The following is a 27615-nucleotide window of genomic DNA, read 5'->3' on the forward strand; positions in this document are numbered from 1 at the left end:
ATATAGTCCAACATTAGGTTTGGGAGATTCAGTGCTTTTTCTTCTGGGAGTATCAGCTTCTGATTGCAAAAAAAAGTAGATTCAATGCAGTAGTTGGGACACTTGAATCCAGTTTCCATATCCTAAACAAAACAAAGCCTCTAGCGCCACCCAAAGGCTTGATATAGAATAAGGCCACCACTGACAGTAGCCTAAGCTTAAGAGCCATTTTCTCTCAAAAATGGCAGTAGGAAATGTATTTAACAACACCAATCTCAGTAAATTAAATGTATGTATGTGACCATCAACGACAAAAGACCACACACTATTCAATTGACTTTAATTGAAAAATTGTAAAGTACAAAAATACTTCTTATAGTTTTGTAAATGTCACAATTAATGCCAATGAATGCCTATTGCAAGTAAATAAACTTTTTTAAGATAATGGGTTTACTGCACTCACATGTCCAAATACACAACTCCTAAATTGCATTTATCCAACATGCAGAAATATTACATATTCACATATTAAAAGACTGTTTTACATAATTTCAAAATAATTTTCCATTGCAAATTTAATGGATTCTATTAGTCATATTGTATGTATAATACGACAGTAGAACATAACAGTTAACAAATTCACACAGACAAGGGAGTAAAATAACATTCTCTCAGAACATTACAAGGTATGAAAAACATATTCTTTTTTATATGTGGGAAGATTCTTTCTCATGTGCGTGAGGATCGTCTTTCAAACCCAGAGGTGTTTCCATTATCCATTGTCTGACTGCCACTCATCTTGTCCTGTGTGATCCAGACAGGAAACACGTGATTAATACTCGATAATCTACAAAGTAAGAACAGTGTGTGACAGCTGTTTGGACAAACTCACCTTCACATTTCCGACCATTTCCTCAAAAGACTTGAACGTAGAGGAATGTCTACAAAATGTAATGAGAAATGTGAAGACAAATTACACAGAGGACATTTGACAAGCTGCTACTTTCCGCAAAATTCCGCACAAAGTTTTGCGTAATTCTGCGACCGCGGATTCCGTGAGGCCCTGCTCATATCTACCTGAACACGAGCTCCATTTGTGTTTAAGCACACAAATACAACAGCCAGCAGTAAATATAGGAATAGCAGTGATGTTTTACCTCATAGTCGGCACACTCATGGTGTGGCTCAGGGTGCTGGGTGTCACATTGGAGAGACAGAAGAGAAAATGGAGTATGAACATTATTAGTGACTAGTAAAGTTTAAAACATCATACTCAGCAAAAGCATTATAGTACAAACCTTATAATTTAGTCAAAATGTATACTCATCTAAAAGGATTATTAGGAACACCTGTTAAATTTCACGTTAATGAAATTATCTAATCAACCAATCACATGGCAGCTGCTTCAATGCATTTAGGGGTGCCGTCCAGGTCTAGACAATCTCCTGAACTCCAAACTGAATGTCAGAATGGGAAAGAAAGATGATCTAAGTAACTTTGAGCGTGGCATGCTTGTTGGTGCCAGAGGGGCTGGTCTGAGTATTTCACAATCTGCTCAGTTACTGGGATTATCACGCACAACCATTTCTAGGGTTTATAAAGGAAAAACTTGTCAGTCCAGACAGTCCTGGGGGGGGCAGAAATGCCTTGTTGATGCTAGAGGTCAGAGGAGAATGGGCTAAGTGATTCAAGCTGATAGAAGATCAGTTTTGACTCAAATAACCACTCGTTACAACCAAGGTATGCAGTAAAACATTTGTGAAGCCACAACACAAACAAACTTGAGGCGGATGGACTACACCAGCAGAAGACCCCACCGGGTACCACTCATCTCCACTAAAAATAGGAAAATGAGGCTACAATTTGCACAAGCACACCAAAATTGGACAGTTGAAGAGTGGAAAAATGTTGCCTGGTCTGATGAGTCTCGATTTCTGTTGAGACATTCAGATGGTAGAGTCAGAATTTGGCGTAAACAGAATGAGAACATGGATCCGTCATGCCTTGTTACCACTGGGCAGGCTGGTGGTGGTGGGGGTATAATGGTGTGGGGGATCCCTTTCGCCTTCAGAACTGCCTTAATTCTTTGTGTCATTGATTCTACAAGGTGCTGGAAGCATTCTTTAGAAAAGTTGGCCCACATTGATAGGATAGGGTCAAACACGGTATTAGTATGGTGTTCCTAATAATCCTTTAAGTGAGTGTATATATCTTTTGGTAGGGCTCAGAAAAGAAATTATTTGCATTATTGATTAATCTATCACTTAATTTTATGATGTTAAAAAATGTCTTTCACAATAGTGACCCTAAAACCCCGAAACATACTTGATTTAAGGGATATAAAACTGAGAAAATCAGAAAACAATAAATGTTTAGTATTTTTCCTTCATATATTTGTGTCTAACAGTCACCACACGCGCACGCATGTGCACGCACACACACACACACACACACACACACACACACACACACACACACACACACACAGTCTTACCGTGGTGGGCTCGGAAGAGGCAGAGCTCTGTTGAGATAAAAACAGACACAGATAACGTCACACCAGCTTCTGTTTCCATATGGATGACAACAACAGACTTGTCAGCCACTGCTGCCCATGTCCAGATGTACTAGTGGGATTGCAGTTGCTTACTGGCTGAACAAAACACAAGATGGTGGCCTTCAAACTTGAAGTGATCCTCCAAAAATCTGTTTAAATTCACAACACTCATCCCCTGTAGACTTTTTAAAAAAAATGGTGCCATCCTTCACAGAGCATCACACTTAATTTGGGTTTTTCCATTTTATGCTACTTTATTCTTTTCATAATTTCAGAGGGAAATATTGTACTTTTTACTCAATTTATTTTAAAGCTTTAGTTACTAGTTACTTTGCATTATTAATATAATATATTTAAACAAATAATGTTGAATTTCGATTAAAAGAATATTAATTGTATTTAAGTATTTCTACACGGTGGTATGGGCCTGAGAACGTCCATCACTGCATGGATGCTTAAAGTGGTCATTTAGAAAATTAAATGTTTGATACTTAAAAAGACTGAGTTTGTGTGAAGAATCACTTAAAAATGTCTCAATGAGGGCTGACACCAATTGCTTACAGCTTTAAAAGGCAGGCATTATTAGATTTTTTTTTCTTGCTGTAAACCATACCATAAAATGACCAAACCCAACAATTAATTTGTGTCGCAATACTTTGCGCTTTCCCTTCTCAGTCGGTAGCTACAAGCCCACTAGGAAAGAGCGTGCAGAATTAAAATTCTAAACAAAAAACAGTGTTTGTATGTGTTCATGCTAATGAAGGAACATGTCACCTGGTGTGACTCATTTACTGTATATGTTTTTATAATTTTTTGGACACCAACGGAGCTCTATGGCACAGAGGAAAAAGCTATATATCAAGCTGTGGATACAAAGAAAATACTTGTTATTCTGATATATTTATTGTTGGTTTTACTCTTTTCATGGGATGTATTGACCATAAAAAAGTCATTATTACTTAATTATATAACTTACTTTATTTAAGTTATTTGTGTCATTTGTTAAAGATAGAATATGAAACCTAAAATTATACGTTACGGCGGTTACATGTTCAAAACCCTGTTGTGCTGTCGTTGGCCCTGTCCAGTCATCTTACTGCATGTATTAATGTCATTTATTGTCAGTTATTATAACTGAAAGTTATTATAGTGACTGTACTGTTCTTACATCTACACTCGTAATACATTAAACCAGTGTTTTATTTCTGGTGCTGGGGTTTAGATGACAGAGCAGATCCAGGAAGACAGAGATAAAAAGAAAAGAAAAAAACATAATTGCTAAATATGTTCTTATGTCTTAGAATAGTTTTTAAATGTTTCATTTAATTAATTTGAAATACATTTTTCTTTTAGACTCCTCCAACCTGTAACAGTGGCCTCAATTTGCATTTTAAAGCCACCTCCTGACATGTAGCCTACTTGTTGTGGCTCTCTGTTGGATGCCTGCTGTCCATCTGCCTTCCTGAATTGGCCAAAGACAGCTTTTCCTAACAGGCATCTCAATGGTAGCTTCTGTATTATTAACATGCACAGTTTGGTGTTTTTATTATGAGCTCAAGCCATTGTTATGACTCATTACTCAACAACTAAATTTGCAGAATGATTACATTTTTTCTTTTCAGAAATTAGGAGACAAGACCTGGGCAAATCCTGAAAGTACCTCATCTGTGACAGTCTCCTGGTGATGGTCACGCCCATATTGGACATTGCAGAAGATGTCACCTGGCCTGCATGAGAGAGACCCTCCCGTGTCCTCATATATCTACAGGTAGAAAGAAGTAGTAGACGTCAGGACGTGAATGGATGTGACACTTACAGTACAGTACACACAGAGTACAAAGGTTTAAATTCCCACACGCTCACAACAGAAATTAAGCAGTTAACAATAGGCTCATATACGTCAATGGCCACGATCCATGCGGCTGCACAAGGCTGTTTCAAAGAAACGCTTCAGGCTAGCCCTGCCTCTCAATACTACTGCTCCTTATGCTAAGTCTGGCTGTAAGGCTATTAACAGAGCACCGATCCTATTTGACCTGAAAAATCCCATCACTTGTTTCTTAGAAGACAATCCTCTTTAACATGTGAGCACATAAAAAAACATTGGGAAACCCCTGCGCTATAAAATGCAGTACTGTGTGTTTTAGTTTTTCAGGATAGGATGCAACATGATGACCAACACTTACATGTTGGAGTGACTGATGTCCTCCAAAGTGGCAGAGGCTCTGAGATATCTGAAACAAGAGCAGAACATGCACAAGTTGACAGGTTATGACCCTGACTTATGACAGAGAGCACGACAGGCGTCAGTGTGCTTTCCATGGTTATGTAACCAGGTCTGTCGCAGCACAGGTTGGGTGTTTTAAGCCAGGTAAGACTATAGAGGTATGTAGTGGAGTTTTTAGCCATCCAACACGCCTTGCCTCACAATGAAAATGGCAGTCTAAACATGCAACGCTTATGAGGGTGCCAGCGCACTTACGGGGCTGAGATCTGGACGTCTTGCCAGCCTTTGGACAGGTTCTGTTTGATGTTACTGAGCGGGCTCATACCAAGCTGCCTCTTGATGTCTGCGGCATATTTTTCTCTGACCAAAAGCACCTGCCGCAAGGTCTGAATTTCCTCCTCCACCTAGAAAAACACAAACCAGTTAAATCAATAGAGACACAAAAGTCAGCAGCAGATGCTGTTAAACATATTTACTTTTTGTGATTAATAGCCTAAAAATCACCTTTTCAAGTTCAAAACGTAGATTGTCTATGTCCTCCTCGCTTAGATCTGAGGCTGAGCATCCATTTTCTGTTATCCCCGTGGAGAAGCTAATGGATGGTGAAGCCCCACCAAAACCTTACAAAGAAGCATGGGAAAATAGATAGATAGATAGATAGATAGATAGGAACAGTAAATATCCCCAACCTATAGGACACCCTAATATTACAGTGTGTGGGTAAATAAATATGAATATACGACGAATATATGAATATAAATATAGCTACATTTGTAGAGTAGTTATTGGATACAGTAGTCCCTCTGAAACCTCCCAGAGGCATGGAGAAAATGTTAGATAACCTAGTCATAAATATTATATAGCTAGTCATAGGCTATATCTTTAATTGTTGTGTACTTTTATATAACGTTATTGTCAAATAAATTAAAAACTGCAATAGTTATATACCAGTAACAGATAGCAGTACAGTCGGTTTCATATGTTGAGTCAACGCAATCGGAGCTGTCCTTAGTGCTGAACTTCACTCTGCTAACTGAACAGCTAACGTGACTTGTTGCTCACGGAGCTAAGCTAACGTTAGCTAGCGTCGACAGCAGCACAAACACACAATAAAGTTAAACACGTTAGCTGCCGACTAAAACTAACCGAGATATTTGGGAAAATTAATTGCACGGTGCTGTAAAACCAACGTGAGATTGTTTTACCTGGTCGGTTCATCGCTGCTTCACTTTTACCTCCGGAGTGTTTTGACTAGCTTAGCTACAAACAACCTCTGTCACCATCCAATCATGTCAACTCAGAGGCGAACAGGAGGCGGGCACACAGAGGATCACAGAGCTATCATTGGACTGATGTTGTTCACATGTGTGACGGTGTGCGATACCATAGGCTAAGTATATCCAGCATTCAAAATCTTATTTGGGTGATGTACAAAAGCACTAAAATAGACTTAGAATACCAAAAGTAAAAGTAGGTTATAATCATTGTGCAGAATGGCCCAGTTAATTATTTTGCTTATCGATTTGATTGTTTTTGCCTTTTTTATTTGTTTTTCATGTTGTATTCTCTTTACTATATGTTTTGCTTCTTTTGTCTTCTTGTTTTGTCGTAATATTGCTTGGCCCCACTGTTTAGCTCTCCGTTGATATATTGATCTTTTTTTTTTTTTTTTTTACCTTGCTTCGTCTGTCATAGCACGTTGTAAACTCTGTTTTTAAAGGTCCTATATAAATTAAGTTATTAATTCTGGATTATTTTATTGCTGATATGCTGGGCTATTTTATGGATTGTATAGGATAGGCAACAATAAGCCTTGGGCTTCAGCTATTGATTGCATGTATTATATTGTATGAAATTAATCAGTGTAAACAAGTATGATAATGTTTTTTGTCAGAAGCATATTCGGACAAATTGTTATGCTTTATTCCTTTTATATACATAACATAAAATATACTATTCATTCATACCTTGTAGTTAACTCTTTCTGGTAGGTACTGAAATCTATAATATGGCATCATTTTTTATAACCTAACAGAATTTGGAATGAGAGAGATGTGGTGGAACGGGAGCTTCGTGCCCTGGATGTGCATCCCACAAATCTCCATCAACTGCAAGATGCTATCCTATCAATATGAGCCAACATTTCTAAAGAATGCTTCCAGCACCTTTTTGAATCAATGCCACGAAGAATTAAGGCAGTTCTGAAAGCAAAAGGGGGTCAAACACAGTATTAGTTTGGTGTTCCTAATAATCCTTTAAGGGAGTGTAAATTAGAATGAATGCAGCAGAGATTAATACAAAATATTTTTAAATGGGAAAAGTGTCCCATCGACAGATACAAGTTCAATAATATTTGTTTTAAATATATGTTTAATGTTAACATTCTTCAGACCATGCTCCACCAAGCTCTATCCTTGTATCCATCCATCATTTGGCTCCAGTCACACAGATTCAAGCCTTCTCCAAACTATACAAACTGAGGCTCACAAGTCAAAATGTTCAGGAACTTTTATTCAACAACAGCAACTCAGATCAATGATCCACTTGTTTTCTTCCAGACACACAATTACCATGCTACAACATAAACGTTAGGGTTTATACTTTATATGGGCCAAGTGTATGTACAAGCGACCTTAACCATTAAACCATTCCTTGCTAAATTTAATGGTTACATTACAACACCATACCAGTTAAAATTATAGCCATCATCAAGTATGAAATAAATAAAATTCAAAAAATGCATCATATAACCATTTCACTATAGTTAAACTATACACTATGTTGTCTTTTTGTGGAGGAATTTCCTGATCATTGATCCATTATAGTATTTTCTTTTAAACACACAGTGCATTCAACTTAGAACATTTACAGTAGCATTTTTCAGTATCTTGATGAAAAAGCCATGACAGGAACATCTATGTTTCATCAACGGTTACAGGAAACATCATACAAGGGCCACAGAGGTCAACATCCATACCGTTAATAGCAGAGAGTGGGCAACAGGAGCTCACCAATTGTAAACCATTGAAACACATTATTAGCTTTTATGAAAAGGACAAAGTGGCAAGGAAGTTCATGACAATGTATGGCAATTTGCAAGTGTGTGGCAATAATATATGCAAATTCAGTAGTATGAAAAATCTAGATTCATTTTACTTGGAGCTGCCTGTAGCACTGAGCTCACAGATGATATGCCTGACGAGCTTCTTACTCTACGTGGATTCAAAAAAGTCAATGATAAACGATCACAGCATCGGACAAAATGTCACCAGAACACAAGGACTAAAAACATGATGAAACTCATACTCTTCCCTACCTAAAGTATCCCCATGTTCTGCAGTCAGCCCAACTATGAAGAGTGTAACATGTTTTTTTTTTCCACACCACATTAACTACATAACATATTTAAGACAGCTCAGAGATAAAAACATGTCATTCTCCGAACCCCGGCAGCTGCTGACAGAGATCTGCTATTTCTACTATTAACAGCTGTCATCACAACCAGCTGGATTGCCTGGAGCTTCTTGGCTTCATATACCGAGAGATCAATAAGTAAACAAAAAAACCCTGCAATGATTAGATGAAATAAATATATTTCAGTCTTGATTAGTTGTGATGTCTCGGTTACAAATTATGTTTGCTATTGGTATACACTAACAAACAAATATTACAATAACGTAGATGCTTTACCAACCGTTAGACGAATTAAAAATAACATTTCCTCCACCAATGAAAAACTACATTATTTAAATGTTAATTATCTGATTTTATCTATCAGATGTGCCTGATGATTTGACGAAAAAAACAACAGAAAATAAAATGAAACAAAAACTCGTTAGGTTTGGCTGAAAACAATACAGCAACATAAAAATGTGACACTATAACTAATCCACCTGGGCTGAAATCTGCCATAAATAGATGTATAATGCAAGAAATTATGAGCAGACATAAAAATGTACCTAAAAAAAAATAAAATTTGTCATGATGACCTGTTCAGTGCTGCAGATAACAGGAAGGTAGTCTCCATCCTGCAAAGACAAGCTGAAATGAAGCTGAGGCAAAGGAATAGAAAGCCAATACTAATTAATAACTTGAGTAGAAATGTTACGTCAGCAGGCATTTATGAAAGAAAAGTCAGCAAATAAAGCTCTGTGCCTCAATAACCTTGTTGTTCACATTGAAAATTCTCAGGGGAGCACACTGCAGACAAGCAGTGCTAAAGACGTACTGTAGGTCTGACAATGGCAGGTGGCATTTTCAACTCAAACAGTATTGCAAAATTTCACTAATATATGACAACTCTGTTCTTGAAGGTTTAATGATGGCACTGATCACCTCAGCAAACAAACACATCTCTCTAACCAGCACTTCCCTGAGCCATGGCTCTTTCCTTTAGCAAAATATATCTCGTAAACTTTACCCCCTCCTCTACCTCCTACTTCTCCTCTGTGAGAACTGTAAGAATTTGAACATATTGCACCTACATTATGAGTCTTGCAAAGTAAAGATGTTGCAAAAGATTAAAGAAAATTTGGAGACCATGTTTCATAAACAGTGCATGCTACACCATGATGCAAAGTGTGGGAGAAGGAAAGTGGGATAGGCGACCTGTGCGGTTAAAGGCCAAGAAATACAAAAGAAATAAAAAGGAAACTTAAGTTGTTCCTCTTATCTTCTTGTACTTGGGGGAAATAAGTTGTGAACCAATTAGGGAGGGGAGTAAGAGATGTGACTTCATTAGTTCCTTTCATAGACCATGCTTACTAGTCCCTCTCCTCCGCATGGCTGTCTTTCTGAAGTGGATTTCCCCTCTCTTTCATCTCACTGAGGTGGAGCAGGGAAGCAGGCAGAACCGCAGGCCAGGATTGACGGGAACGGAGGGTTAGTTGAAGCCGGTGTCGGTGTGGTAGGAGTGGTGCCCATCCGATGTTAACTGGGTTGTCTCTGTTGCTGATGGTTGCAGCATTATAGGGTCACCCCCAGCCTCTACTTCACAAACAGAAACAACATTTTTCAGCCTCCTCCTGTTAATAACCCACTAACAAATTCAAAATGGGGTGGCGACACAGGTGATGTAGTCTCACCTCTCTCATCAGATTGCAGCTGAGCCTCCAGGTCCTCAGGGGACACATAAAATTCCTGCTCATGGCCCTCCCGAGGCCGGGGTTTACATTTGCCACAGCAGCAGTTACAGCAGCAACATAGGCAGCAACAGAAGTAGCAGCCAGTGGCCAGGCCGCAGAATACAAACAGAGCCTGCAAAGAAGCAGATTCATGGGAAGAAGTGAGGAGTCAATGTGTGAGCAAGAAATAATAATCACAGAGCAAATCATAATTGATCCAATATGTCACTCAGTCTTACCTTTGCCCACCAGCTTGAAAGGACAAAGTAAGTGTTGACATTCTCCTCTCCAAACTGCTCAGCCACATATAGTCCCAGAGAACCATATTTGTCATAAATATTACGCTTCGTGGGGTCATTCAGAATTGCATGAGCGTTGTTTATCTCCTTGAACTTATCAGCTGCCTCTGGATTGTCAGGGTTCTTGTCAGGGTGGAACTTCAACGCAAGTTTCCTGTGTAGAAAGTTGGCAAAAAGTTATAATAAAACTATAATCACAGTAAGGCTTCAACTAATGATTATTGTCATTGTCGATTAATCTGTCGATTATTTTCTCAATTAATGGATTAGTTGTTTGGTAAAATGTCGTAAAATTGTGAAAAATGTCGATCAGTGTTTTCCAAAGTCCAAGCTGGCATCCTTAAAATGTCTTGTTTTGTCCACAACTCAAAGATATTGAGTTTACGGTTATAGAGGGAAAAAAAAAAAAAAAAAAAGATTTTGACAGTTATTTCGTAAAAGATTACTCAAACAATTATCAAAGTAGTTGGCGATTAATTTAATAGTTGACAACTAATCGATTAATCTTAGCAGCTCTAAATCACAGCACACATTTTTGTGGTAATTATGTGAAGAAAGTCACAGAGGGATGCCTCACCTGTAAGATCTCTTAATGTCATCCGGTGTTGCCACCTTCTCAACGCCCAACACTAGGTAGAGAGACTCCCCAGCGGTGGACAGAGAGCGTTGCCTCTGCTGCTCAGCCATGATGTCTCACGTCCACAGGCTGGGCGCACACACACACACACACACACACACACACACACACACACACACACACACACACACACACACACACACACACACACACACACACACACACACACAGAAAACTAAATGCATTGATTGGGCTGCATGTCATGACCAGACCTGCTATGTTAAGATCAGATTATCATGAAATACATCTGTTTAAAAAAATACCAGGCCTTTAACTAAAGTGAGGCCTGTGTGACTGCAGGCAACAGCTGGTCCAATGCTGTCCAAACAACTTATATGTGGGAAGACCAAGCTGCTCTGTTTGAAATATCGGTGGGGGGGCTAAACAGCCATGTATTATATTTCCCTGCACTTATTCAATTTCTACAATGCAAATTGTTTAAATTTTACTGTAACTGTGTCATCTTGGCAGGACCACTGACTGCCTCTACTGCTGTAAGTAAATCAGTAACTGACATCCAAACAGCCAACAATGCTGCAAGAGAAAAAGATTTAGCAAATTGATGCTGCAAGTAAAAAAAATAAAAATAAAAAAAAAGAAGACATTAAGCCATTCCTGACAATGGGTATCATCTTGACACAACATAATAGCCACTGGTCTATTTGAAGCCCTGCACAGCTTATTTCAACATTTTTTAACCAAAAAACTGTCTGTTCTGACAACTGCGTGTCAAATTACCCTTTGATACGAATCGCATCCCAGTTTAAATGGTCTATAAAAAGGATTAGAAGACTCTGTGAATACGATGCTAGGAGCATAATCTCTGTGCGAGCAGCAGCAGCAGCAGCACTGCTATAGCGCACAGCATCCATGTTGGTTTGCTTCCTGGCCTGTTCTTGATGCAAGCCAGGGATGGATCGTCAGCAGTAATTTTCAAGGGCAAGGTGCAGTGTCTCGAGGACAAATAAATGATCTACATGCACCTTTGGGCCTCACCTTTCAGTCGGCTGCGATGCGCTGCAACACTAACGATCCCAGTAGGTTCTAAATGTTGGACAGTGGAGCGTGACTATGGCTGCATCTCGCACGTACTCAGACCCTCTCTGCCAACTACACAATCATGGACAGCTGCAGCAGTACGCTGGCTCCGCCCCCCCACTCCCCGCCTCCCACCACCCCATGGCGACCCTACGTGCGCGTGCACAACCGGAATGGGATGGTGATGGGGAGATGCTGGATGCCAAGGCGTGCAGATTCAGCACTAATCTGCATTTTGATTATACTTTCACAGAAACTGTGATAGTTTTTCCAATCATGGCATTGAGACCACTTAACATTGATTAAACAGACTTAGTCTAAAGCAAAAGTTCAACATTTTGGGAAATAGATCTAGAGTATTGCGCTATTTCTCTTTGTCGATTTAGATGAGAGGATCAACTCTCATATTTGTCCGTTAGGCCTAATTATACGGTTAATGACGTAGTTTAGCAGAAACAAGACTAATTAACACGCTATAGCCTATTTCTATTTTTAATCTTCTTCTTACACAAACTGAGGTGTAAAATCGACATTTTGCACTTTTACAGTGAGGTGATGTTTCAAATTATTTCTTGGCCCTGAGCAGTTGCCAGGCAACCAAAGGACCCTTAGGCCTACCAGTCACAGCCCAGAATTAAATACAAATATGATTTGACGATTTATAGGCCTACTACAGTTTTGGATTAAACAAACAAGACGACATGCTAATTATTTAGGTTTAGAGACACAAATTTGGTTACCAATTGACAGAGCCAGCCAGGCTTGCTATTTCCACCTGTAACCAGTCTTTAAGCTAAGCTAGCTCCAGCTTTATGTTTACTTTAGACATTAGAGTGGTGTCAATTTTCTCATCTAACTAATTAAAGTGTATTTTCCCAAAATGATTAATTTTCATGTTGGGGGTCCAATCTGTTTAGGTCCACTTTATCTGGCTCTGACTAGTCTACAGATAAAAATGACTGTCCATCATTTATTTGACATGAATTCTGCTTTGAGGCCTTAGAGATTATGTGATTTTAAAGGTCCCATGGCATGAAAATGTCACTTTATGTTTGTTTTTTTTTACATTAATATGCATTCCTCCAGCCTGCCTATGGTCCCCAAGTGGCGAGAAATGGTGATAGGTGTAAACAGAGCCCTGGGTATCCTGCTCTGCCTTTGAGAAAATGAAAGCTCAGATGGGCCGATCTGGAATCTTCTCCTTATAAGGAGCAAGGTTACCTCCCCTTTCTCTGCTTTGCCCACCCAGAGAATTTGGCCCACCCATGAGAGACAGATAGACATCATGGCTTTCAAACGAGCAAAGTGGCAGTTGGTCAAGGCCACACCCCCACCCTCCACCTTGCCCCCCCCCTCTCTCCTCCTCAATAGCTACAGACACAGATATGGCACATCCTAAGGAAAGCTCATTGTGGGGCTGGCTCTAGTGGCTGTAATACTGCACCAAGAATTTCGGGAAAGAGACTTCAGATACAATATTAGGGGACCACAAAGGTCTATATAAAAGCATCCAAAGAGCACCATGTCATGGGACCTTTAAGGGTGGTTTAGGGACAGTGCTGGGAAGAGGGATAAGGTGTTTTGGGGGGCTCCCAGAAACCCAAAGATTTGACAGGCATGATGAAGGTGTGGTAGGCTATCTGGTGCCACATCTTCCTCACAGTCCTTGAGTTTGTACCTTGTCAGAAACGAGTGTTTACAGTGCAATGGCAATCATAAACGGATGGAGTTTGACACCACTGACACATAAACATGCAGGATCTATTAGGGTGACACAGGAGTAGCCTATATTTTCACTCATGTCCCATCCTACTCCCACAAAAAACTCCTTTCTCTTCCCATGCCCGTGTTGAATTTTTAGGGGAGGGGGGGTTCCTACTTTTTTTTCCCTGTCCTGTCCAAGTCATGTCTGACAAACTGCAGATGGTGTGTCGTGCCTGGATTATCCACAGGATAGTATAGGGTAAATGGCTCGGGGCCACTAACATTCCAGGGGATCCTGAAAGACACTGTTTTGTCCATTTTGTTCTTGTTGTCTTATAATTTACACATTTCAGTGTACATTATGTGGTGTGCATGCGACAAATACTTCAAGAGTTAATTTGCTAAAACAGATACAAGCCATTCTTAAAATGAATAAACCAGGGGCGGCCTCTGGCTCGCCCAGTGGTGGCGTTCGCCCCACGTTGGCTGGGTCCTGCAGCGGCGCGGGTTCGGGTCCAACCTGCTGCCCTTTGCTGCGTGTCATCCCCATCTCTCTCCCCCTTTCATTTCTATCCACTGTCACTTCATAATAAAGGGAAAAGCCCCCAAAAAAGAATCTTTAAAAAAAAGAAAAAAATGAATAAACCATTGATATTCCTTTGAGTGCACAATAAAAAAAATACAATTTAGGAAGATAAATAAAACGGAGATATCCGTTTTTGCAAATTAACCCTTCACTTAAATCATTAAGCTAAAGTTTTATTTATTAATTGTATTTTTAATTTTGTTGGCATTAAAAATGTTGTCATTGAATAAAACCCTTGGTTTTGCAGAAAGAGTTTGCCACTCAACGACACAGTACAACATAACTAATAATGCACGGCCCACCTTGGTTTATATTGTGTTTTAGTGGTGCAAATGTTGCCACCAACATCACTGCAGGCTAAATGTGCCAGTTAGTCAAAACTCTAATTTCAACAATTGTCCCTTGGCCAGATGTTTAATTAGCCAATAAAACAACAATAAAGCACACACTAGGCCTACACAATTTGAACATAAGAAAACCAAACAAAGCAGCTGAACAAGATAAAAAGATTAGGGGAGTCAGACATGCATCAAAGTAAGACATACAGTGCAGGCAATTAATATAAAACAATGTTAAGCAGACAATCAAACATGACAACATAAAATCACATTATATTACAAAAGGGGGTGAAATCTGACAAATGCAGACCAAAAGGCAAGCAAATAAGGACAGATCATGGCAGACTATGGCAGGTCTGGTTGCTTGCCCTGGGGGGCCCGGGGCAGTAGCCCAATTTGCCCAGGTTGAACTAGTTTTGCCCATACATTGGGTTGAGAGATGGTATGTGCACAACATATTGATCCTCTTCAAGTCATTCGTTGACTGAGCCCTCATGTTCTGTAGAAGCATCTGTTATGTTTTTAATATTCACTTTGTTGTTTCCTTTATTTTGTTGAGAGAAGGCTATATCAAAACCCAAGACTGTAGGCTATCAAAACCTTTTATATATGTCAATAATCAAAACGCAGATCAGATTCAACCATCCGCTGCGCTGACTGTTGTGTTCCTCGGCAACCATGACGTCACTGTCCTCACCAATCGCAGAGCTCGCAGGACTGACGCTTCTATCGCGAGGTTATCACATTAGCTTGGTTAGTTAGCTAGCCGCGAATAGCTTGACTGTGTAGCCGCATTTTACACTTTTATATTTCTAAGCATTGAGACGACACGACGCATTTCTGTTGTGATTATTGTCTTCTCACGCCTGTAAGAAAGAATAGTCGCCAGGCCTTGTGTTTGCACGGTGAGTTGTGTAAACGCACACAGTCTGCTAACTAGCCAGGCTGCCCAAGAGGAAATTGGGTTTGTTTTGGATGCCTCGGAGAATTTCCAAATTATTTTTTTGTGACGCTAGCGAGCGCTAAACCGCAATTTAAGCGCATAAATATCGTGTCTGTTGTTTTGTTATTGATTTGGCACTTTTGTCAGTAGCATATGTTTGCGCTCAATCCTTAATATCTATCTGCACGGTTGTAGCGTTACTGTTCGTGTAGGACCAAACTGTGACCAAGCTGTGTCAGTCTTGCTCACGTTTCGCTGTATTCCCAATGGATTTTCGTCTTTCCAGGATCCCAATGATGAGTTATGCTGAAAAGCCAGAAGACATCACAAAAGAAGAGTGGATGGACAAATTAAATAATGTTCACATACAGAGGGCGGACATGAATCGGCTCATTATGAATTACCTGGTGACAGGTGAGGCATGTAGCTTAACGACAGTGACCGTGATTTGATTATTCACATTGTACAAGCTAAAAAAAAAAGTAATTCGTTACTATCCTTAATGTCTTTGCCCCTGCCTGTATCTGTTTCACATGTTTCAAGAGGGATTCAAAGAAGCGGCGGAGAAGTTTCGGATGGAGTCTGGGATCGAGCCAAGTGTTGACCTGGACTCTTTGGATGAAAGGATAAAGATTAGAGAGATGATCCTGAAGGGACAAATACAGGAAGCCATTGCACTCATCAACAGCCTACACCCAGAACTGCTTGACACCAACCGATACCTGTATTTTCATCTGCAGGTACGTTTGCTTTGTTATAGCCACCAGTAGTTTAGGTTTTAGTATATGTGCCTCCTGTGAACTGGAAAGTAGTTATGCATGACAGGAAAAATAATCTCCCTAGATCCAGTGGGTGTGTCTGGAAGTGAACTTCACAGCTTTTGGAAATGAACAAGAACACATCTCAGCATTGAGAAGATTAAGGCACAGAAAGTGTAGTGAGAACTGTTAATAAATGAATAAACATTTAACTAGAGATGGCCCGATACCATTTTTTGCTTCCCGATACCAATTCCAATACCTGAACATGTGTATCGCCCGATACCGAGTACCGATCCGATACCAGTATGTCATATATTTTATTATATTTTAACAGCTGTATACTACTATCCCTGTATGGATGTGGTATTATTTCTATCTTTGTGAAACATGAACAAACACAAACAATGAACGCCACAGAACTTTCTTTTATTGTCCAGTTTGACCATCAGTTATAACGGAAGAAGAACATAAATAATCTACTTTAATGTAGATTTTCTTTAGTGCTTTATTACATGGTATCGGATCGGTGCATAAACTCCAGTACTTCCCGATACCAGCGTTTTAGGCAGTATCGGAGCCGATACTGGTATCCTTATTGGAACATCTCTACATTTAACCCCATCCATCCCCTATAGGTAATAAGAACCCAGGCTGCCATGGGTTAGGGTTAGCATGAGAGATTGTTATTTGTCATCTTTCCTTTTTAGGAAAACAATGCAATGCTAGATAAAGCTTGAACTTGAACATTTACTGCTTGTACTTCATTCCTCCTCTTGCAGCAGCAACATTTGATTGAGTTAATCAGGCTAAGGGAGACTGAGTCAGCGCTGGAGTTTGCCCAGACACAGTTAGCCGAGCAGGGGGAGGAGAGCCGCGAGTGTCTGACAGAGATGGAGCGAACACTAGCTCTTCTGGCCTTTGACAACCCAGAAGAGTCGCCCTTTGGAGACCTGCTTAACATGATGCAGCGGCAAAAGGTGGGCAGGTTTTTAATCTGATGATCACACTCAATTCACTTAACTATTTCACATCACTATTTGAATATGCACATCACTTTAAGAGCGCTTTCACACCTAGTTTGGTTCATTCGCTCTGCACCAAGGAGAAAAAATAAACATGGTTGCCTTTTATCCCTGAAAATTACAATATTCTTTGTCCTGTTTGTATCTATGGCCCTGTGCCTATTACTGTAGTTCTGGTTCGTGTCGTGTTCATACTAACTTTTTTTTTACTAACAAACCAAAAGCTGTAAACATGGTGTTTTCCAGACTGAGAGGTAACTCATTGATTGGACTGTTTTGGCAACTGTCATCCTGCATCATCAACATGTTCAGAGACAGGACAGAACAGAAGCGTCTTGTACAGCAACATTATGGGGGATATTAGTGTGGGAGGATCTCTATGTTATACACTTCTTTCTTTTTTTTAACACTTGTTGAACTGCCAAAGTGCACATTAATAGGTTAATACAAGCACAACATACTGCTGTTTTAGCTAACTCATCATGATAAATCCCCACATTTACATGCAGACTTTTTGCGTGTCAGACTGCATGTAGACATTAAGAACATAGTGAATGCAGGCGATAAATAATTGTGCAAGACATTTGTTGAGTTCGTTTTTACTGCAACACATATCTTGATGCACAGGTGTGGAGTGAGGTGAACCAAGCTGTGCTGGACTATGAAAACAGGGAGTCGACGCCTAAACTGGCTAAACTCCTGAAGTTACTGCTGTGGGCACAGAATGAGCTGGACCAGAAGAAGGTGAAATATCCCAAAATGACTGACCTTAGCACGGGCACCATCGAGGACCCCAAGTGAACATACCAGACAAGAACAACCACTTTCCACGTCCCCTTAATTTATGATCAGTCAGTGACTGTGTGACAACCAGGTAACACATATGTATAAACAAATGCTACATTGTTTTTTTTCAAGTTTCATTCATGACAGATAAAACATAATTCATTGTGCAAACTGTAAATTGCTGTATTTGCAAATTGACAGAAATTATTTAGATTAAATACTAATCCTGGATTTTTAGATGGATCTTGGAGACGGCACAATTCAAATTGCTGTTTTTATATTTTGTCTTTCTAAAGCCTAAGCCAGTAGTAGTATTTATTGTGATCATTTCCCCCGATTTTCCACCGAGACTTCGTTTTTGCCAGAGAGAGAGAGAGAGAGAGAGAGAGAGCGAGAGATGATGGTATGAATGAACAATAAATGTTAATACTGTGGTACGCGTGGAGCCAAGATCTAGGCTCCCCAGGATGGAGCGGAGTACAACCATTGGTTTAAACTTTGAAACAGCAGACACACGGTTGATGATGCACTGCAAGAGTCTAGATTGTTTCAAATCAGAAATAAGTTTAAAATTTAAATTTCATACACTGAGTATTTTTCAATTAAATGGAAATATACACGTTATTAATGTAATATAGTTTTAATTAATATGCTATTTTATGATTTGTTGTACATTTACAATATGTCTATGGGATGGACTGCCTTGCAAAATGATCATGTTGTGTGTTTGAGAGGGTGAAATATCTGACTAATGGGTTGAAATCAGAGATGGCTTCCTGAGTATTAGCCTTTTGGCCTTCTGAGCCTACAGTATGAACCACACTCAACATGCTCCAAATGGTAATGTTTGGTTTCATGTTACAAGAGATTAGGATCATCTTTTGTCAATCCCATGATGGAGGGAAGATTTCAACGTTGCTTCAAAGAGCTATGTCCATTAAGAAATGCAAATGAGTGACGGTGCCAATTACAGCAACTCTGTAGTTTGAAAACTCATTTAAAATCTGTTCAGACTGGAACGGATTCTTTTGTTCATTGGCTCTGTTTTGGTACTTAATAATTAATGATCAAAAGCATTACAATTTTGAATTTGATCAGGCATTTGGAAAAAGTCACAGAACCTGCTGCCCATTTTGCCACTTTTATAGCCATTAGTATTTTCACTTTAACTGCATGTAAGTATCTTTTTTTTTTTTTTTTTTTTTTTTCTTCAGTGGGGAAAGGCTCTTGTGCTTGTTTATTTTGTTTACTTTTATATATAAAAACCAACAAACCTGCTGCTAGTTGTCCATCCTTCATTTCTTTTAAGGTTGTATTGTCTTTATACATGTTGGCTTTGACAAATACTGAGACCCAGAGAGCTCACATCCCTTTTATTATTCAACATTTTTAAGATCAGATTTGCAATTATTAAAATAAACAAACTTTTGTCAACCATACAAGAGCTGTTTTCCATTTTCTGAGTTGCGTGTGTGCATATATGCAAATTTTAAGGGAAAATCCACTGATGTGCCGTAGTGGAAGTACAGTTAATCAAGTATTGTACGTAAGTACAAGTATAAGGTCCTTGTACTGTATTTTATTTCCATTAATGCTACTTTACTTTTTAACTACAATTCAGAGGCAAATATTGCACTTTTTACTTTACTGCATTTATTTGACAGCTTTAGTTACAGATTCAGATTAATACAAAATATAAATTTAAATCTGCTAATAAATGACTATAGGTTAAGCTACCTAGCCATATTTAAAGTAATTAAAATGAACCCCGCCTTTACCAGCTGCAACATTAGTAATGCTCACACATTAACGCATCAGTAATATATTCTGAAATGGGCAATTCTGCATATTGAGGACTTTTACTTATGGTACTTTGAAGTATGTTTATATGTTAGCAATATGTTTATGCTAATTTTTTTTTTTTTTTTTTTTTAAACTTTACCTTAAGATTTTGAATGCACGACTTTTACTTGTAACAGAGTACACTTAAGTTAAAGATCTGAATACTTCAAAAATGTTGTTCCAAGTACTGATAAAACCTGATGGTGGTTTTAAAAACTAAAAGCTTGACAACAACAACTCTTCAGTTCTTCACAGGGGAAGTATGCAAATTTAAACTCCCTGCTTTCTTTCCTGCAAATCACAAGCCGGTTCTCTTTTTGAGTTTTGTTCCAACTAGTTTTACCTGTTTTACCCGCCCGAGGATACGAGGTAAAGCTAAAGCACACCTTTCAGAGATATGCACTGATAGAGTAAACGCCAGTGGTGTCCCAATGGCTGACAGACCCACATCAGGAGACAGCTGGAATTACTTAAAAGGTTCTCTACTGGATGTTAAGGTTTACACAGCAAATGAAAAAGAGTCTGAAGACCGGAATCTGTGGCCCAGGTGAGTCTGCTAAGATTTACTTCCGACTTTAAAGATATTTCAAGCTTCTTCAGTTGGAATTTAAAAAGTGTACAACAGGTTGCCCTCATGTCGTCACAATCTACATTACATGTTACAAGATTTTTTTATATGAGCAGAATGTAAACCATGTTCGCTGACTAAAACATATAAACTGAATGATATGAACTAGAAATGTACTGTACTTGTGTTAACTTCAATGACAATTTTTGCTTCTCTGCATCTGGATTTATTTTTTAGCCATGCTAGTGACTTGGTTATATAGATGCCAATGTCAGTCTATCGATCCACCACTTTGGTCCAGACTGAAATGTATTATAAGTCTACTACTGGATGGAGTGTCATTGAAATTTGTACAGATATTCATGGTCCCTAAAGGATGAATCCTACTGACTTTGGTGATCCCTTGACTTTCCCTTTGACACCACCAGCAGGTTGACATTTTAGGTTTCTATTGAAATGTCTTGACACTGACATTTGGTTCAGATATTCATGGTCCCCAGAGGATACATTCTAATAGTGTGATCCTTTCACTTTCCATCTAGTGCCATCATCAGGTACAAATTTAAGTTGTTTATGACCAAATACCTGCAAAACATTCCCATCAGCCTCAGCTGTATTTTGTGTTTAGCGCCGATTATCAAATATTGGCAGGCTCACACGCTAAACTAAGATGTTTAACATGATAAACCTGCTCAAAGCACTGCTGTGCCGCCAGGGTTATTATCGTAAATAAAAACTGAAACTAAAACTAAATTACCAATGAAAATGATTGTAAACAAACAAAATCAAACAATATCCTTTAGGAAAAACTAAACTGAAATGAGGTTAGGTTAAGGTTAAAAAAACTAAATTCATTTCAGTTTTAGTTTGAGGGGAGAGCATGATTTGTCAATTCTCGTGACATTGAACCAAAGGAACTGAACCGGCTTGACATTCCATGAGAAAGCTGTACCATTAATCCCTACCGTTTTTCTCATGCAGTCTAATCTTATAGAATTTAATCACAACAACATGATTTAAGTATTGTAGTAGATCAAATGCCATATAACAAAGCCATCAGCTAAGGTCTAATGTTAACCAACTGGGGTCCGTGCTAGTTAAAGAGTGCTCAAGTTGATCCCAAATCAAAAGATTTAAACATTATGGCCGTTCCTACAGTTTTCCAACCATGTATTTTGTCTAGCTACATACTTTGATACATTATACATGACCCTAACTAAAACCACTGTCAAACTTAATAGATACTGTATAAAAACTAAAACTTTATGAAAAACAAACTCAACTTAAATTAGCAAACACTATCCAAAACTAAAATGTAATTGAAAAGTCAAAACTGAAATACAATCTAACTGAACATGAAAACAATTTTACAGAACTGCTTAAATGGTTCCTGACAAACTTAGTCTTGTTTCAACCGTTGACATTACAACACTGGCACTAGCTCGCTACATGTGTGTTTACCCTTTTCTTTATTTACACAAAACGCATTAGGATCCATGTCAATAAGTGTAACCTGTTCTGTTCCTCTTCATGCTTATAGACCACTGGCTCGAAAATGGACCCTGATGCTGTTTATGGGCACCTGCCTCCTCTACTGTGCCAGGATGGCCATGCCAATCTGTGCAGTGTCATTGGCAACCTCTTTTCACTGGAGTAAGATCGATTCTGGGCTGGTTCTGGGTGGATTCTTCTGGGGTTACTGTTTCACACAGATCCTTGGAGGACATGCCAGTGACAGGTAAGCAATCCAGCTAGTACTGTAGCATGACTTCCAACAAAGAGCTAATAACCTCTTTTTTTAACTCCATATTTGTTGTTATATTAGGATGGGAGGAGAGCGCGTCCTGTTCATCTCTGCAGTCTCGTGGGCTCTGATCACAGCTGGTACTCCTCTTCTGGCCCACTTAGGCTCTCACACCCTCGCCTTCTTGACTATGGCCAGATTCCTTATGGGACTGATGCAGGGTGAGTATTGTAGTACTATAGTTCAACATGAAACTGTTGCATGTGATGATGCAACTCTTGCCCAGAGTGAGATGAGAAGATCGATACCACTCATGTTTGTACACTTAATATAAGGCCAGAGCCAACAGCTGCTTAGCTTAGCATAAAGACTGGAAACAGGGGGAAACAGATAGCTTTTTCTTAACCTTTGAACAGAGCCAGGCTAGCTGTTTCCCCGTTTACAGTCTTTATGCTAAGCTAACTGGCTGCAGCTTGATATTTAGTGTTCACTAACAGACATGAGAGTGGTATCGATCGTTTCATTTAACTCTTGCCAAAAGTGAGTATGCATATTTCAAAAAATGTCGAACTGTTCCTTTCAATGAAAGTTCCAGTGGTTCAGGAAATATACAGTAAATAAATATGGGAAAGCTGAGCGTGTCTTATAATGTCTTATAGGAGTTTTTTTTCCGTCTTTGGCCAGCCTTTGCTCACAGCGTGTAGTGGAAGGAGAGAGAGGGTTTTTAATGAGCACCATGAACAGCGGTTCACATCTTGGGTAACACACACACACACACACACACACAGGTTTGTGGCACTATCTTTGTGGGGACCCGTCATTGACATAATGCATTCCCTAGCCCCATACCCTTACCTTAACCATCACAACTAAATGCCTAACCTTAACCCTTACCCTCACTCTAACCATAACCTAATTCTATCCCTAATCCTAAAACCAAGTCTTAACCCTCAAACAGCCCTTTAAACTTGTGGGGTCCAGCATTTTGGCCCCACAAAGATGTCGGGACCCCACAAGTATACTGGGCTCCCGGTTTTTGGATCCCACGAATGAAGTTAAACAAGTCACACACACACACACACACACACACACACACACACACACACACACACACACACACACACACACACACACACACACACACACACACACACACACACACACACACACACACCTCTTCTTGTGACATGTTTTTGTTGTTGCTCTTTCAGAACACTGCTAGCGGGTGGGATGGGTTCCCTGATGCTGGACTCGTACGGCTGGGAGAGCATGTTTTACACTATTGGTTTCCTGTCCGGACTCTGGGCACTTATTGTTTGGCTGTGTTTACTAAAAGGTACAGTAGCTGCATTTGTCAGTTATGTATCTCTGAATAACAAAGTGACCATTCACTGTCATGTTTCTGTCCCAATGACCTGGGCATGGAGAATACTATGAGCCAAACTATGAGAATGGACCGCTATGATATTTTGTACAGATTCCCCAGGGGATGAATCCTACGGACTTTTGACATTATACCTGCTAAACATTAACATGTTAGCATTGTCAATGTGAGCAACACTTTGGCCAAGTCACAGAGATGCTAGCTTGGCTGTGGGCGCAGTCTTATTTGTACTATGATGCTACAGTAAATACAACAACAGTATACAATACAACAGTATAACAATGTGCAATGTGTGGTTCAGGTTCAGATTTCCCCCCTAAGCAGATGGAAACAAGTAAAGACCCACAATGGAGTTTGTCAGGAACACGCTGGCTGAGTCTTTTAAAGAAGCCACCTGTCTGGTACAGTTTATTTTCTTTAATCCTTCACGGATTAATAATACATGATTGTTTTTGTGTTTTCAGCCTAACTCCACTTTTGTCATCTTCTTTCTAAGGGCCATGGTGTTTGCTCACATGTGCTTGTCCAGCTCTTTCTACAGTTTGCTGTCATGGTTGCCGACATACTTCAAAGAATCATTTCCACACGCCACGGTATTTATTTTCTACACCATAGATTGCGATTTAGCCAATAAACACGCTGAACCGTACATAGTTTCACATCGATACTCCAAGCTACAGACAATTACATATAAATGCCAATCTGTCTATTATTGCAGGGATGGGTGTATAATGTAATTCCATGGCTTGTTGCAATTGTATCAGCACTTGTTGGAGGATATATCTCAGATTTTCTCATCAACCAAGGTATTAAACAAGTGTTTATTTTTTATTTTTTATTGTTGTACATGTTTTGAGGTCAGTTACTGTACTTTTCATTAAAAAGGTGTTAACAGCTTGTGTTTTTTTCCTGTAGGATATAGTGTAGCGTTAGTGAGAAAGATAATGCAGGTAAGTGTGGTAAGAGTGTAACATAACTATAGTTGTGTTTTCAAGTGATAAAAAGTGTGTCTGTGTGCAGTGGATGGTTTGGCCTGACTGGCAGCTAAAGTGTTCATAGTGGAATTTTTGTGTGTTTCAAACATGTAATGACACGCTTCTCCAGGGCAAAAGATGAACAAATACTGTGAATCCCAGTTGTATATTGAGCTATGTGTGTGCCCATTGTAGTGGAAAAAAGAAAGTAATTAATCTGGTCATATCAAAGGTACACGTATATTGAAAAGCTTGACCTATAGATTAATGGTGTTCACAAACTTTTTCAACGTTTTTATCTCTTATTAGTCCGAATGAATACTAATCTTTTCATGTTGAGAATGACAGCAAGTTCCAGTCCTGCACTTTTGTTTACATTCACTTTTAGATTATGAACTATGCCCTTTAATATTTCCACTGCATGCCTCTTCCTCCTCAGTTCTTTGCCATGGGTGTATCGAGTATATTTATTGTGCTTCTGTCTGGAGCTGTCACATTTCCCACTGCTGTGATTTGCGTCTCTGCTGCTGTTGGTCTATCCACCTTCGGCAGCAGGTATGTCTGATTGGTAAAAAGATTTTATTCTGTGTTTAAACTGTTAAAACCTCAATGAATTCTTATGCGTATGAAGGATTTGTCTGTGAATTAAGCTAAGCAAATATTAACAGGATCATGCTGATGTTGTTCCATGTGCATTGCTGTTCACAAGTTTGGAAACACCTATTATATTGATGTTTTTCTTTTTCCTTAAGTAATGGTTACTTTAACAGATAAAACATGTATTATTTACAATTGAAACTAAATGATTACAACTTCCCCCACATTGTCCCCACAGTGTTACATGATAGGGGAGAATACTGTTAGAACCATTTTTGACTTGCTAACAGAATTCAAACAGGAGTAAATAGCCCATTTGTTGACTATTTCCAGCAGCAGATTAATACACATTTGGTGCTCACTCTAGTGAGTATTTACGGCAGCAGAAAAGTGTATGTGGGATTGAGTCAAAATAAACTACAATGCCCTCGTTGTGATGAAGAAACATGTCAACCGGTGCAACGATGCAGCTTATTGTTGTGTTTCGAATCGTTTTTTTAAACAGTGGGGCTCTATGGCCAATAGGATTGAGATACAGTATATCAGGCTTTGGATACACAGACGATACTTGTTAGTAGGATTCATTGTTGGTTTTGGTCTTTTATAGGATTTGTTTATAATAAAAATATAGAATATCAGCAGATTTATCCTTTAAATTCAGTCATTTGCTGTTTTCAATGTGTTTCAGTGGTGTGTCAGTGAATGTACAGGATCTCACCCCATCATGTGCTGGTGCCATCTTTGGTGAGTTTCTAACAGTCTACATTTAGGTTTCATTAAACTCTGATAATCTTAGTTTTTGTTGACACACATTTAATCAATATTCCTCTTCTGCAACAGGTTTTATGAATATGTTGGGTGCTTTCATGGGTATGTATCCAATATGTTTTTGCAGTATACAGGAAATGTTTGTTCTTACTAATGCGGGATTTTAAAACATGTACAATTATTACTACTGGCACCGATCTCAAATCCCTATCGTCCTTTTCTTTGGTGTGTGTTGAACAGGACTGGTGTCGGTCTCTGTATCAGGTTACCTGATTGAGGTCACGCTGTCGTGGGCCGCCATGTTCTCCCTCATCACTTTAATAAACGTCACAGGCCTGGGGATTTTCCTCATCTTTGGAGATGCTCGTCGTGTTGACCTGGAAGATTACAGCCAGGTTATTGTGATTTGACCGAGACAGTTTTGTTGGAAATAAGTCTGTAGCTGATTTGTGAGACTGGACATTAAATTCACATCTGTTATCATCATTATCTCTAACCATGGTTTGCAGAAATCAGCGCTGAATTGGTGTCATTCTTTGCTGTAACTGGCTGTGAAGAATGCACACTACAGAATTAACATGATGTACTTGTTTGGGATGGTATAAAGTTGTTTTTTCTTTGTCATTAATTTGACAAGCGGATCACATTCTTATTGATCATAAATGTGAAGTACTGCAACATCCCCTTTTGAATGTTAAGTCACTAAAATATTGTATGCATTTTTCTGCATTGTGTTTACTGTAAGTCACAGTGACTGCACTGTACAAATGTGTGTGACTGTAGCAAAGTTTGATTTCCACAAAAATGTTTACATTACTAATGACTACATGCAGAAATGCAAGTTGCTGGTTTAGAGATTCATTTTAACCCAACTATATCAGGGGAAATTAAATAAGTGTCCATTTGTCAGCTTTGTTGACATGAGACTTTACTTACTTAAGACTTAAATCAGTTTTGACCTGTAGAGCACTACAAGTTTGTTTTTTTAAACACTAAACAATGCCAAGGTGCTGTATCTTATATTACTAACAGGAGTAAATAATGCATGTGTTGGGGACTATTTTCTGCTGCAGATTTGATGCTTTTATTATTTAAGTTGGAAGTTAGATGCACCCGTAAGTCGTATCCGTTAGCTCTGGTATATGTATTTATAATTGGATTTTAAATATTTATTAAACTAAAATACATTTTGAAGAAAGTGTTAAGTGGTATTGTACAGTTTGGTTAAATTGTAAACTCACTTTTGTACATGTATTGTTTGATATAGCTAATTAAATGTTAATAAATGACCCTGTTGAAAGGCTGTCAGTTGTAAATGTCCGTTTTTCTTGCTTTTTTCAGAGTTCTGCAAACTTACAAAAAACATGATCAAATGTTTGATTTCGTCCTCATTTAAGAATCTGTTTTGACGACGGTCACAAAAACATTCGTTTTTTTCTGTAAGAACAAGTGCATTTAGAGGAGTACGAATTAAGACCCCTTTACTTGTCACATGCGATGTGGCAGCCTTTTGCAAAAATCATTGACATTCATTTTTCCCCTCATCAATCCAACTCAATACTTCATAATGACTAAGGGAAAACTTATTACTTTTTTTTAAATTTCTAACTAATTTATAAGAAAAAAAACTCAAACATCACATTGACAGTATTCAGACCCTTAAATCAGTACTTAGTTGAAGCACCTCTGGCAGCCCCAAGTCTTCTATATGACACTACAAGTTGCACACCTGGATTGGGGG

At 38.9% G+C, this 27615-nt stretch overlaps 4 protein-coding genes across 5 annotated transcripts; 2 read left to right on the forward strand and 2 right to left on the reverse strand.

Annotated features, from left to right (window-relative positions):
* Positions 1 to 302: 302 nt before the first annotated feature.
* Positions 303 to 6072, reverse strand: LOC114559210 (tumor protein D54). The gene is made up of 9 exons (XM_028583750.1): positions 5966 to 6072; positions 5265 to 5380; positions 5016 to 5164; positions 4720 to 4767; positions 4194 to 4295; positions 2474 to 2500; positions 1137 to 1172; positions 872 to 920; positions 303 to 783 (listed from the first exon to the last, which is right to left on the reverse strand). The coding sequence occupies exons 1-9, from the start codon at positions 5976 to 5978 to the stop codon at positions 709 to 711; spliced, it is 615 nt and encodes a 204-aa protein (XP_028439551.1). The 5' UTR covers positions 5979 to 6072; the 3' UTR covers positions 303 to 708.
* Positions 6073 to 7253: 1181 nt separating this feature from the next.
* Positions 7254 to 11953, reverse strand: dnajc5aa (DnaJ (Hsp40) homolog, subfamily C, member 5aa). 2 transcript variants are annotated; one of them, XM_028582743.1, is made up of 5 exons: positions 11816 to 11953; positions 10760 to 10888; positions 10123 to 10336; positions 9845 to 10016; positions 7254 to 9746 (listed from the first exon to the last, which is right to left on the reverse strand). In XM_028582743.1, the coding sequence occupies exons 2-5, from the start codon at positions 10867 to 10869 to the stop codon at positions 9643 to 9645; spliced, it is 600 nt and encodes a 199-aa protein (XP_028438544.1). In that variant the 5' UTR covers positions 10870 to 10888; positions 11816 to 11953; the 3' UTR covers positions 7254 to 9642. The 2 variants fall into 2 exon arrangements, with proteins under 2 accessions (XP_028438544.1, XP_028438543.1); XM_028582742.1 differs by having other exon boundaries at positions 7254 to 9749; positions 11816 to 11952.
* A 3206-nt stretch (positions 11954 to 15159) lies between these two features.
* LOC114558892 (glucose-induced degradation protein 8-B homolog) lies at positions 15160 to 19436 on the forward strand. Its single transcript, XM_028583179.1, has 5 exons — positions 15160 to 15390; positions 15715 to 15842; positions 15972 to 16168; positions 16969 to 17166; positions 17839 to 19436. The coding sequence occupies exons 2-5, from the start codon at positions 15722 to 15724 to the stop codon at positions 18010 to 18012; spliced, it is 690 nt and encodes a 229-aa protein (XP_028438980.1). The 5' UTR covers positions 15160 to 15390; positions 15715 to 15721; the 3' UTR covers positions 18013 to 19436.
* An 834-nt stretch (positions 19437 to 20270) lies between these two features.
* LOC114558247 (solute carrier family 17 member 9) lies at positions 20271 to 26284 on the forward strand. The gene is made up of 13 exons (XM_028582083.1): positions 20271 to 20386; positions 20950 to 20961; positions 21948 to 22145; positions 22233 to 22372; positions 22811 to 22910; positions 23363 to 23487; positions 23837 to 23936; positions 24032 to 24128; positions 24254 to 24341; positions 24451 to 24485; positions 24949 to 25064; positions 25795 to 25850; positions 26115 to 26284. Exons 1-13 carry the CDS (start codon positions 20271 to 20273, stop codon positions 26282 to 26284), a joined length of 1353 nt encoding a protein of 450 aa, XP_028437884.1.
* Positions 26285 to 27615: the final 1331 nt, after the last annotated feature.

Source organism: Perca flavescens, chromosome 7, assembly GCF_004354835.1.
Source record: "Perca flavescens isolate YP-PL-M2 chromosome 7, PFLA_1.0, whole genome shotgun sequence".
In the NCBI taxonomy this organism is placed as follows: Eukaryota; Metazoa; Chordata; class Actinopteri; order Perciformes; family Percidae; genus Perca; species Perca flavescens.